This window comes from Theobroma cacao, chromosome 1, assembly GCF_000208745.1.
Source record: "Theobroma cacao cultivar B97-61/B2 chromosome 1, Criollo_cocoa_genome_V2, whole genome shotgun sequence".
NCBI lineage: Eukaryota > Viridiplantae > Streptophyta > Magnoliopsida > Malvales > Malvaceae > Theobroma > Theobroma cacao.
Window position 1 is genome coordinate 10,139,632 of NC_030850.1, and position 13,436 is coordinate 10,153,067.

A 13,436-nucleotide genomic window follows, 5' to 3' on the forward strand; every position below is an offset into this window, starting at 1 on the left:
GCCATTAACTAGCACAACCTCATCAAACTTTGATGCCATTGTTTAAGTGCTTGTTCTAATCCATACAAGGACTTTACAAGGTTACACACATCCCTTTTTTTCTCAATTGACATCATTGTACCTTAATGTACAATCAGAATATCAAATTAACACATCAAGGTATATGTTTACACAAACATCATTGTACTTTTATTGCACAATAGGAATGTCATATCAACGATATTAAATATCTATATTATACTATTATACCTTTGATGATAAAATGAGAATGCACCACATATCAAGATATTAAATTTACATATGAGCACCATTATATCTTCATGTATAATAGGAATGCCGCATGCCCACTTATCACATGGACCTTTATCGTATTTACATATTGACATCATTATACCTTAATGTATAATAGAAATGCCACATAGCCACTTATCATATGGACCTGGATGGTATTTACATATTGGCATCATTATACCTTAATGTATAATAGGAATGCCACATGCTCATGCCTTGTGTCTTCCATCACATATTCCTTCATCAACTCAAGATGGTTTACTTTACAATATTTATCTTTCTCATTTTGTTTGTGATGTAATCTTGGTTGCAACATTATTCTTTTATTTGAAGATGATTACCAAGGTTTTTGAGAGACATCTTTTTTTTTATATACTTTAGAGTTTTCTTAGTGTCTCTCCTTGATGGGAGAAGTATGTCAATTATAAAAGACACAACAATAACCTTATTCAAATCAAGATTATATATGAATATAACAAAATCCTTCTTTCCAACCAATATATGTTTTTCATGCATATCAAATACAATATCATGCATGTTAAGTAAAGAAAAAACTTATCTTATAATCCGATAAGGAACCATTTTGTCACATTCCTTATCACCATCAAATCAATCAAGCTTTTGCTAATGAATAAAGTTTTTTTCTTCAAAGCGGTTTGACTTGACTATGTTGGTATATCACTTTTAAGAAAGCCATTGAATTTCAACATCATGAAAAATAAGTCTTAAAATTATTGGTGCAAATGGGGTTTAAATGGAATTTAAGGAACCAATAAAATTGATTTCAAGACGAGCTTTTTAATAAACGCTATCTTTAAGACTGATTTCGCCTCCACCACTTGATATACAAAGGGGAATAATGTGAATGGCCTTAGGAATACAATGAAGTCAATGTCTAACTTCGTCTTACACTTTACAAGCGTAGACTGCTAGATACATTCGAGGGTTTGCAAAGTTGTTCGGCCTTAAAGCATACTTTCTGCAGCAAGTAGATTATAAGGAATTTGGATTCCTTTGATAGATGATGAAATCTCAAGTGTTTATATTTATATTTAGAACATAACACTTCTATCTCTTTTGATTTCTCTGTACTTGTCTTATTTGTTTTAGTGTGTCAAAATGGTTGGCAACAAGCCTTTTATATAGACTTGTAAGTGTCTCTTCTTCAAGATACAACTCTTTGATTAAGACACCACTTTATCTAAAAGACATCTTTATATTTTGGAAGACATAAATTTTGGATAAAGATATTGTTTCAATAATCATCTTATGAAATGACAACTATTCATTCCATAAAACATAATCTTTAAGGTATAATTTGAAACGATAACTTTCATATTTAAACTTTTGAGTCGTGATGTTTTTTTAATTTATCTCATAACTTTTGGATGTCATTTTACTAAGAGATATAATCATTTACATGAAAAACCTACCTACGATCCAATAGTCATACTATGTCACTTATGTGATATAAATTTTAAGCTCAGATAGCTTTTCATTTTGTGACATAACTTTTGATTTTGAAAATACACCAACAGTATCGAGGGGAGCTAAATAAAAAGGTCAAAGAAAGAAGAGATATAAAACGAAAAAGAAAACCAAAGTTTTAAACTTAGCTTGTTAAAAGGGCTAATCCTGATTTTCAAAGTTAAAAATATGTTTACTATGACAGATGATGAATATATAACTTAACAGACGTTTATATCATGTTTAATTAATTGGTTTGATTGAACCATTGTTAATTAATGGTACTAAATACTAATAAAATATAAAAGTGACTTACTAATTAAAGCTTATTGGAATAAAATCAAACCTTTGTTTTAAACTAGTAGCAATTATATACCAGAAAAATTTGGATTTCAATCCATCCTCAATCTGTGGACTGTCTACAATCTAAGTGGTTGGTTCCAAATCATGGAAAGAACCACGACAAAATGGGTAATGCCTATCTTTAACTCGCGACGGATGTATGCAAAGTTTTTGGTATAGATGTTTGCATCTGGAAAGAACCCTACAATGATCTCCATCCTTCAACTCTTACAAGCATATCGCACAATGGGTACAGTTCGATTTAGTTTCTCCATTCTTGTAGATAACGATGGTCCCTCCCTGCCAAGATTGGTACTGCAGCTGTCTATTGCTTCTCCGGTGGATGACTTTGCATGGCCTGATGATGTAGTGGATTATTGCTTGGTGTCCCGGTTTCAATATTTGGGGGAGGATGGCGTACACGTTTCCTGAAGTCTTTGTCGCAGCAAAAACACCAAGGTAAGTATTATGATTGCTGCAATTATCAACCCACAGTGCAAGTCGATTACACCCAAAGTTTGTGGATGACATGGTTGAAGAGAAAAAATCGATAGAGAGTGTGTGGCAACTGCATCCATCTACTTCTAGATCGTTTTTTGACTTTGTAACGTCCTGTATATAATCACAAGTAAAAAACTCAAAAACTGTGTATAGAAAAATTAAAGTAAATGGATGCAATGCTACACACTCTCTCGATTTTTTCTCTTCAACCATGTCATCGACACAAACTTTGGGCGTCACTGAACTTGCCCTCCGGGTTGATTTGGTTGAGGGTAGCTACAAAGGGATCGGATGTGGTAGGAATGGTTGGTGTTAGTGGATGAGTCATAGTGCGTTGGTCCGACAGGCTTATTGGGTGCTCACGATTGAGTAGACGTGGGGCTAGGAGGATTGGGGAGGGAATCGGAGGGGGACAGTTTGTTCAGTGTTTCTGGATGGTGGCTCTCGAAGGATGTAGTTGTAGGGGATGGCAAGGTTAGGGTTCAGATAGGTGGAGGGGTGGTAAGCAAGATTAGATTGGAATGAGAGTTTTGACATTGTTTGCTGAGAGGAGGGGGGTGGATGAGAGTGAGAGGTGGGCTGTGCTGGAAGCAGAAGAGATTAGGTAGAATGGTTGGAATGAGTGATATTAGGTAGGTAGGTAGGTAGAAAGGTAGGAATGGCATGATTTGGATTTTCTAAGTGTGGCTGTGGCATGGACGTGGGAGCTCCTTTGTGGGGAACTCCTGTGGAGGTAAGCTAGCGGGACAAACCCTAGACAGGTTGCAGATGATCCAGGTGAGGCCAGCCGTGGAGATTCATGCTGACATTGGCCATTTGAGGATTGAATGTCGCAAGAGTGCTGAGGGAGCTTTCGCTTGGCACTACTGGGCTTTTAATGCAGCTGTATGCTGGAAAGCCGGTGGAACATATCTTCCTGGTTGCAGGCCGCTTCGAATGAGGCCATCAGTGTAGGCACCGCTGTCAATGGGCATCCAAATGGGGCTGTTACAGATTGCTCAAGAAGTAAGCTGCTTATACTTGTGAATGTTTTAGGTTATGCAATGGTGGGTCTTTCTCTCGATGGCTTGCCTGAGTTGTGAATGGTTTATGGCAATTGTGTTTTAGTAATGGTTGCACCTTTTTGACTTGAGAGAATTGTTGGCAAAGGACTGGATACTTGATGGAATCCAGACAGGGTAGATACTGGAAGCAGGGCATCGATGGGCTCGTGGAATCGGTATCTGTGGTGGAATGGACCGTTTGTTGGCTTGTGAGTCTTCACGCAAAACTAGTTGGCTGCTGGGAAAGATGCGGACTTAAAAGAGTTTAAGCTTTGCTCCGTAAAGAACACAGAGAATGATAGTTTAATCATTTTGACTTGAAACACTGACAATTAGGCAAACTATATGTTTTTGTTTGGTGGTATATGACAAAGAGTTAGTGCCGAGTTACTGCAAATATGATCTCAGAACAAAAAATTTAACATATTAATGAGAACTAATCCAAGCAACGGACCTTAACAAGATAATTCCAAGATCCAAAGTGATATGTCACAAGAACAACATACCATATTTTCAAAAATCATATCACAAACATATTCTACACATGACAACTGCTTTATTGTATCCCCAACACGATTAAGATATGCTAGAGAAACTCAGAAGATCTATTGAATGTGAACAACTGTACCTAATCATGCTTCTTCAACTTGAACTTTCCCTTGGGAATCTTGCTCAGAACACCAGCATCCAACTTCTTATACTGATTCCGAAACTGGTCAAGGAAATTGTAAACAAAGCTATCGATTTGCTCATCATACCTCTCGTAGAGGACTGGTAATGTATGGGCTGCAATAAAACCTGACAAGGAAAAGAAAACCTTCAAGGTCAAACACCAATGCACATAGAAACATATACATGGACATTTATCAGGAAGATAAAGGTTTCATATGTACGACAGAAAACAGCATCCTGGAAAAATTAAAGAATAGGTGTCTGGTTTGTTCCATAAGATGGAAAAAAGATAAGCATCTCCAGAACCAAATGTATTGGTCATATGTGAAAGAGCATGCCATCATTACATCACCATACCAAGAAAATAAAAATCCCTGGAAAATTTACTTGGCTAGAGTAGTATCCCACCAAACTGATCATACATCCAGCAAAGCACAATTTCAATAATGTTAAATGCTGAAATTGATTACACTAGCTCAAGGGCAAAACTGTTATCTGCTCCATTGCTTTATGGATTACAGGCCTCACTTTGGAAGGCCATAAAAGCAATTCATAGAAAAATAATCCAAACATTTCCCATTTCAGAGAGGGGAATTTTCCATTTTCAAAATATCTAGTTGCCAATAGTGCCAACATTGACAGGTATCTACATGGCTCCAGCATACAGTTAAAGAATCAAAGGAAGAAGGTTAAATACTACTCCTGTACCAAACTGAATGATCATTTTTCTACTTTGGGATGTTCCAAAACTATATCCTCTTACCCTTGAGAATACCTACAATTCTTACTTTTTCTATATTCAATATTAATTTTTAATATATTATTTCACTTTTTTATATTAGAAACTATCAAACACCAATAACATAACATCATTTTAATTTTACTATAAGAAACAATAAATTCAAGGAATTTTTCTAATGTGGACATCCAATTTTGGATTAAGTACTTCATTGCTCAAACAAAGCACAATTTAACCACCGAACTATCTCAAAATGTTCATTTAAGCCACTGAACTTTTATTTGGCAAGAGTAGCCATGAAACCATTATTTTCATCCAATTATGAAACAAAACTTGTTATGCTTGATGTGATCAAGTCTAATAATTGTTAAATGATATAAATCTCAATTAAGTATATGATATGGTGTTTAACGTGGCAATGAGAAAAGAAGAAATGTTGACATAGCATTTTTTGAGTTCAACATTTTTAATAGTTTTTTGAAAGGGGCTACTCATTATTTGAATTAAGAGGCCTAGACAGACCGCTTTTCTTTCCCCTTTCATTACAGACCTTTTAGCCTTTTAACAGTTTTCAGAAAGGGGCTACTCATTCCTTTTTCCCTTTTTCCTTCCTTTTTTCCTGTAAATTTTTTTACTATTTGTAAATTCCTACCCGCAGTACAACAGGTCTGATTGTTTATAAATGCAATCCAGGACTTGGCACTAGAACAGCCTTGGCTGGCCAAATCCAGCCATACTGCCACCAGATCAGTCAGCAACAGGACCGAGTCCATCCAGCTTGACCTCAACATGCCACTACAAGTCTAATCCAGGCCAGCCAGTTTAGATCTAGCCTACCAAAAATGAAAGCAGCCTAGGCTAATCAGATCCACCCATTCTGGCACCAAACAAGCACCAGCAAGCCAGATTTACCCTAGACAAGTCAAACCTAAACTGGTTGATGTCAGCAATCTTGCTGGTCTGCAGCTTGAAGGAAAAGGCAATCAAGAGAGAACAGGAAAATGAAAGTAAAATGTAGTCTGCGTGGGAACTTGTAACTCAAATATTGAGTTCGCTCATTTGAAGAAACTAGTAAAATTTGAACTCAGAAACGAAAAAGGTTTCCATGTCAACACATTTTCTTTATTCAATTGCCATATTAGATGCCAAGGGATACATTTAACAGTACATTTACATACCTTAATGTCTGATGGGGCTCGATTGCATGAATTATCAGAAGTTTAGGATACAATTAGATAGAATAACTTGATTGAAACAAATAAAAGTTCAGAGGCTAGAATTCCCACTATGAAAAAGTTTAGTCACTAATTATGATTTATAATTTTTAACTTTTAAACTATAGAATAAATCTTGCAAATCTCAATTCCTACTTGAGAGAAAAAATTTATTTTGCATTGATGTTACTTGCTGGTTGGAGGACCATGACCAAGTATTGAGGCAATACTTATTTTAGGTAAAAATTTCAATATAGGATGATGAATGCAACAAAGAGAAAGGGCAAGTGATTATACATGCATGCACCTAACAAACATGCTCATGTTGTGTCAACCAAGAAAAATCAGCTAAAAATTAAACCCAATAGATAATCAGTTTGTACTAGAAATCAAGACCATGAGAACAACTAAATTACTTGGCACCAACAAACCCAAGGAGAGAGTTTGTTAATCTTTGCAGAAATCAACTTGATATCAACAGCACTGCAACTTCTTGTCACAGTTATAGGGTCCCTTTCTTAACTTTCAATTACATGCAACGTATTTGTTCCACACACGAGCAAAATCTAGTATGCTTAACAATGTATAAAGCACATGACCACAAATCATAATACTACCAGGCTTTTTTTTAACTTTTAATGGTGGATCTATATACTGTTATGGTGAGATAAAATGAGTAAGATTTCTTACCAATGTACAAAACAGTCAGAAAGTTGCACCAACTTCCTATAACAGCAGCAACCCACAAGCTTAACACAACCTGGAAACATTTTGATCATTAATTATTTACTCAAACATATCAAGTGTGACAGATGAAAGTTATTAGGAATGCAGATTGAGTGTAACGTTCTCCCTCCACATACTATGGGAGATTGTAAGCAAAGTTGACAATATACTTCTAAAGCTTAAAATATTGCAATTATTTTGTTCCTTTTGTATCATCTGAGCTGAAACTTGTTCAAAAAATATTATTTCATTTTATTTTCAAACTTATTTTAGGATTAAGTTGGCAAATTTGCAAGCATTAATAATATTGTTATTAAGGACCTCTTATTGACATATTTCAATTTAAGATTTCAAATATTTACAATCAATTATATATATATAAAAGACAACCAAGTTCAAGAAAGAGAGAAGAATGCCACAATAAATAGAATGCATAAAGAAATCAATCACAACTTTTCTTCCTCCATGCATTAAGGATACATGGCTAAACAGTTAGCTAAATATTTCTACAATTTATGCCAGAATTTTCAAAAGGTTCAAAGATCAGCAAGGACCATTACTTTGCAAACATAAGCTGTGAAAAGAAAAATACTAAAAAAATCTCGAAAGCAGGCCTACCACAAGAAATTGTTTCAAGTTTCCTCCACATGCAATATCCTGAAGAAAGTGTAAACCTCGGTTCACCTCACCACCAAGTGACCTACCAATGCTGACAAATAATTCTTCAGGCAGAAAAAGCCGTGGCACTTCAGAAGGTGACCTATTGCCATGGAGTAATTTATTCCAAAGAAAAATTGAAAACTCATCAGCAGCACACAAGATTACCAAACCTTAAAGAAACAACAAATCGTAAAACATAAGGACCACATAAAAGCATGCATCTTTGAGTTACCTGTTAAGTAAGCCGGAGGCATTTGACCAAACAAACTGAGCAAGCATGCCAAGAACCACTGCAAAGCATAGCAGAGTCAGGAAATGGTAATTAAGCCATTCAAATAGAACCCATATTGCTGTTGCACCAGCTAAAACACTGGATGAGATCTTCTTGTTCCTCCACAACAAAACATCAGCAGCTGCACAATTTGCAGTAATATGTATCAGCACACGTGTTTTATAGCAATTTCAAGAAAAGAGTAGAAGAGTCCTACATTTTCCACCCCCCAAAATATGGTGGACAGGCCTCTGGCGTCCAAAAAGCCGATTGAAGCTAGAAACAACTGAGTTTGATTTCTCTCCCTCAAAAAAAGACACAGATTTCTGCTTAGAAACACTATCAGCAATGGTCTCCGCTAGATTGTTCAAAAAGTCCTCTGATGTTATTTTCTCAGGCATTGTTCTTGTGCTTCAAGAAAATAGACAAATTATTCACCAAGAATAAACTGAACAGCCTTGAAATCCCATCAATATAGTAACATCTAACAAATAATTTAACACTCCCTTTCTAATAGTATATTTTGAATATACTTTTGGAAAAAGAGTTCAAACATTGAGGTTTGATAATTTAGTCCATTACCAGACAAAAAAAAAAAAAAAAACCCTTTTTGCTTTAGCATCTCAGTAGACACATATAAACACTTAACTGGAATATGAGAAACAATTCCAAGTTATTTGACTTAGCTAGTTGAATCCCATGCCATATCCACCGTGAGATGTTTATAAGATCAAATCTTTTTCACTACTTCAAGACAATGTGATTTTTTCTTTTTCTTTCCTCTGAAGCTCAAATATCATTTTTTGTCAAGAGTTGACAAATTTTATCGTCAAAAACTGCAACTACACCAATGATATAGTAGGAAGATACTTGGAACAGATATAGCTTCAAGAAACCCAATTCCAACACCTGGTTGATCCTTTTGCAAGAGACCCACGGTTGCTAGTTGCTAAAGGTAATATCTAAGCAGACCAAGGCACACTACATGTTGGTTGCACAATTGTTATGTTTTGATTTATTTAGCAAAAGCCAAAGCAAAATACAGTTTGTTGATCATAACTTACATCTCACATCAGTAGCACAGCAAGAAGTCTTTCTCTATTATTGATGAAAATTAAATGTAGCATTTGTTTCGACTGCATCCTATTCTTTTCCATCTGAGATACTGCCTATCAGACACATGGCTTTTGGGTATTAAATTTTAGAAATTGAAACCTATATCTATACCATATAATAACCATTCTGATTTAAAATTTAAACGGTTAGACTAGGTAGAAATCCAATTTTCAAGATGCAGCTAACATTGACCACAAAGAATGTTTCCATGATGCTTTGTTTTCTTGAACAGATCAGGCATGCAGATCATTGATGTTTTAATTTCTCAAATTCTAACAAATTATCGAGTTGTTTCATGATATCCTTTCTATTAAATACTTCTTTGTCATTTGTGTTCCACCTACACAGCGTTTGGTAAAGACTTTGCCCCTCTAAACGACAGTCTACAGAGAAATGCATAAGTGCTCCAAATGCCCCAAATGCCTTCTACTTAAAGTTGCCTTCATTTTCACAATATAGACTACTTACTTGCATAAACATATTAAAGCACCCTTTTTAACTCCTTGTTTCAGAAACCAAAACGCAAATATAGCAAAGCCTCCAAAGCTCTGTTCTTACTTATTTAACCCTATTTTTGAACTGTAATTCCGTACATCAACTCTACCCATAAAAATTTTTTTGAAAAATAAAAAGAAAAGAAGGGTAGAAATAAAGCAAACACAAAATTAGCATGCTCAATTTCCAAGATCAAGAAAGGGCAGCAGCTAAGCCAACAACCCAACCAAAAACAAGAGAAATCAGTAAACAAAAAGAACCCACAAGAAGAACTGAAAAAAAAGAACAACCCATGAATTAAAAATAAGGATTTCACCGGAATCAAATATCAGGAAAAAACAAACATGATCAATGAATTGCAATTCATGCAGAAAATAGCATATTTGTTAAAAAAAAAAAAGAGAAGCAAAAGAGCACAAACCAGAAAGAGAGCTTGGTGATTTGTTCGAGGAGAGTGGGGTGACACTGACAAGAAACGGATGGAGGAATCAGATATTTATTTATGCCGGGCTTTTACTTTTACGTTAGTATGAGTTTAACTTTGAAAATTAAAAACGTGGTTTCATTATTGGTTTCGTGATGGCCGTTGCCTTGAATGCCTGCTCTGACGGGTTGTTGTTTATTCTATTCCTAGTCCTTTATAAATCTTTCGGGTGGGATATAAGAACAATATTTAATTGAAAAATTATTTTTTGAATGTAAAAAAAAAAATAATTTATGTTAATCAATGCAATTTTCTTTTATATGTAAAATGTTTTACATTCATAAAAAAAAAATTTCAAAATTTTTTTTCAATTTTGCCAAAACAAAGCCTTAATAACACAATAATTCCAATAATCATTTTCTTTTTAATATTTTCAACATGTTTCCTTTGTTATCTTTTATATATTTTTTGCTAATTTTTTTTAATTTCGAATAGCAACAAATTATCATGAAGAAATTTTGGGCGGTTAAAAGTTAATATGCTTTTTGGGCGTCGTTGATTGTAACGTGGAATCTTTTGGTGCCGGGGCCGGACTTAAAAAGCAGCAGATGACTATGAGCAGAACATCCCTTGATTTTGTTTTGATTTTTTTGTTTAACATCGTGCCCTTGTTTGGATTAACTTAAAAGGTGGGTGGGCCTACGAGATTACCGTACCCTTGTTTGGATAAATTAATTGAATTCATGAAAAAATTAATTAAAATAGTATTAATATATATATATATATAAAAGAACGAAAAAGAAAGAAAAGAGGAGTGAGCAGAGCTGGTGTGAAGCAGACCCAATAGATACGACCCATATCTATTACTTGACCACCCAAATCCCTTGATTTTAAGCCCAAAATCAAGCCCAGTAAAAATGTGTATTGTAATTCATAATTTAAACAAATATATCTATATATATCTTAATTATTTGAGTACAATGTGTTATTTAATATATTAATTTCGAGGCTTAAAATGTTAACGTCATTTTCAATTTTTATAAAATTAATTAAAATTTATGCGAGTTGTGCATCAATTCACTGGGAGACACTTTTAATATCATATTTATTAATATTATTTTATTTTTTGAACTCACTATTATGATTGATAAATTTTATTATATTAACATTAACGCGTGTTAAAATTTACAATAAAATTAGTGAAATTTCTATTACTTATGTTAGATTTGCTTATAATATTTTAAAGGAACGTTATTTTATTTGATTTTCGATGATTTAGCTACTTACAAATGGCATAAGTATAATAATAATAATTATAATTTATGAACATTTATTTTTTTTCAACGAAACTTTTTTAATAATAATTAATTTTCGTCTCGGTACAATAATGGTATTGAGTGGAGAATGTAGAATCATAATAGTTCTAGAAATGTGGGTGTTTTGGCAAATGGGTTGTGCCATGTCAGCCCTCCAAGCAAAGTAATCCAAAATGAAATCCGACGTGGACTAGAGCAAAGAGTAAGGAAAGCCACGTGGCACAAGTAAGAGCCTCAAGGGCCTTATCCGAGATCCATAATCTAATCCTCCCTCGTGATCCAATATCCAAAGACGAGCCAATTGCCTTCACATATCGAAAGACCAGAACGTCCCACTCTCATTTTTCTGTTAGCTTTATACACAAAAACAAAAACAAAAACAAAGCTGAAAAAGAGTTTCTAAGTGTAAATCATCAAGAGAAAAAGAGCAGCATGGCCTCCACCGCATGCTTCTTGCACCACCGTGCACTCACCACCGCAACCAGATCATCATCACCATCACCATCACCATCACAGCGCCAAGTTGCAAACATCAAGCCTAGCCAGCCAGTGTGCAGGGCTCAGAAGCAGGCGGTCCAAGAGGATGATGGAAGCCTTGTCTCCCGTAGGATGGCCCTCACTGTGCTCATTGGTGCTGCAGCAGTTGGCTCTAAGGTTTCTCCTGCTGATGCAGCCTATGGTGAAGCTGGTAACTTCCTTTCTCTTCTCGTCGTACTATTGAATTTGTTTTGTCATGTCAGAAAATAGTGTGCATTACGAATATGGAATGCCTTAATGTTCTTCTATAACTAGTACATACAATTAAATAAAGAATTATGCCTTTCGTTTTGAATTTCTGTTGCAACTCGCCAAGAATCAAGCTATATTCTTTCGTAATTCCTTTTTTTTATTTTTGGAAAAATGCTACTTTAATCTTAATTTTTTTTGCACCGGGAGAAGATACCCAGATCATGATTATTGCAGGTTGCAGCGGAGAAATCTGCATGAGAAAAATCTATGGGAATTATGTTGCTTTAGAGGTCATCATTCATTCCTATATCTGTTTTTTGTGCAGAGCATCATTCTAGTGGTATAATATCATGTAATGCTACGAGGATATATAATGGTATCCTGGGAAGCAAAATAGGGAGAATTGCTTTAGAGATGATCATTTTCAGATATGATAGCTTTAAAATTGTGGTTGATTGCAGCAAATGTATTTGGTAAGCCAAAAACAAACACAGACTTCTTGACAATCAATGGGGATGGGTTCAAGCTGTCAATTCCATCAAAATGGAACCCAAGCAAAGAGGTTGAGTTCCCAGGTCAAGTCGTGAGATACGAGGACAACTTCGACCCTAACAGTTATGTTGCTGTCATGGTCACTCCAACTGACAAGAAGTCCATAACTGACTTCGGTTCCCCTGAGCAATTCCTCGCAAATGTACATATCCGGAGTTGAACCTTTCAACAACTAAGAATATACTACTGTTTGCTGATTAATTTGCTTCTCATGGATCATTGCAGGTGGACTATCTGCTTGGCAAACAAGCATACGCTGGTGTAACTGATGCTGAGGTGATTAACTAACATATCAAAAGTGGATAGTTCAACATAGTTGGAGCAGCCTTTTGGGAACCATTACCTCATCATAGACTTGATGTTTTGTGTTCCTCAATTCCTTTCTCTTTTTTAATGTCTACTTACTTACTTGAATTGGTCAGGGTGGTTTTGAATCCAACGCCGTGGCAGTCGCGAACATAATGGACAGTTCAACTCCTGTCATTGGTGGGACACAGTACTACATCGTGTCCGTGCTGACAAGAACTGCTGATGGAGATGAAGGTGGCAAGCACCAATTAATTTCGGCTACTGTAAAGAATGGCAAGCTATACATTTGCAAGGCACAAGCTGGAGACAAGAGGTGGTTTAAGGGAGCTAGAAAGTTTGTGGAGAGCACTCTAGGTTCCTTCAGCGTTGCTTAAAACTACTTAAGCAGAGATTTTATGTAAATCTTCTTAGAAGCTATGATGTTTGGCTTTGAGTTTGTTCTATCATCCACTCCCTCCAAGGCTTCTCTTTTCTATTTTTGTCTTTCTGAGGAAACTTGTGGATATCTGAATAATTCTCGTCACATAAATTAAGGATGAACTCTTCTGCTATATTACCTCTCTATTCCT

The 13,436-nt window shown here is 35.3% G+C and overlaps 2 protein-coding genes across 2 annotated transcripts; one reads left to right on the forward strand and one right to left on the reverse strand.

The window, feature by feature from the left end:
* On the reverse strand, window positions 4,049–10,172 carry LOC18612201 (reticulon-like protein B8). The gene is made up of 6 exons (XM_018128401.1): window positions 9,959–10,172; window positions 8,144–8,337; window positions 7,888–8,068; window positions 7,614–7,755; window positions 6,960–7,029; window positions 4,049–4,442 (listed from the first exon to the last, which is right to left on the reverse strand). The coding sequence occupies exons 2-6, from the start codon at window positions 8,325–8,327 to the stop codon at window positions 4,273–4,275; spliced, it is 747 nt and encodes a 248-aa protein (XP_017983890.1). The 5' UTR covers window positions 8,328–8,337; window positions 9,959–10,172; the 3' UTR covers window positions 4,049–4,272.
* LOC18612203 (oxygen-evolving enhancer protein 2, chloroplastic) lies at window positions 11,569–13,418 on the forward strand. Its single transcript, XM_007048864.2, has 4 exons — window positions 11,569–11,965; window positions 12,468–12,700; window positions 12,784–12,834; window positions 12,981–13,418. Exons 1-4 carry the CDS (start codon window positions 11,710–11,712, stop codon window positions 13,239–13,241), a joined length of 801 nt encoding a protein of 266 aa, XP_007048926.2. The 5' UTR covers window positions 11,569–11,709; the 3' UTR covers window positions 13,242–13,418.

Excerpts from the sequence above, each read along its gene's own strand:
- LOC18612203 (XM_007048864.2), top strand. The coding sequence starts at position 11,710 with ATGGCCTCCACCGCATGCTTCTTGCACCACCGTGCACTCACCACCGCA. Across the intron at positions 12,701-12,783 it reads CTGAGCAATTCCTCGCAAAT|GTGGACTATCTGCTTGGCAA; the intron begins GTACATATCCGG and ends GGATCATTGCAG. Across the intron at positions 12,835-12,980 it reads CTGGTGTAACTGATGCTGAG|GGTGGTTTTGAATCCAACGC; the intron begins GTGATTAACTAA and ends TGAATTGGTCAG.
- LOC18612201 (XM_018128401.1), bottom strand. The coding sequence starts at position 8,327 with ATGCCTGAGAAAATAACATCAGAGGACTTTTTGAACAATCTAGCGGAG. Across the intron at positions 8,069-8,143 it reads TATTTTGGGGGGTGGAAAAT|CTGCTGATGTTTTGTTGTGG; the intron begins GTAGGACTCTTC and ends CAAATTGTGCAG. Across the intron at positions 4,443-6,959 it reads TCTGACTGTTTTGTACATTG|GTTTTATTGCAGCCCATACA; the intron begins GTAAGAAATCTT and ends TTTCCTTGTCAG.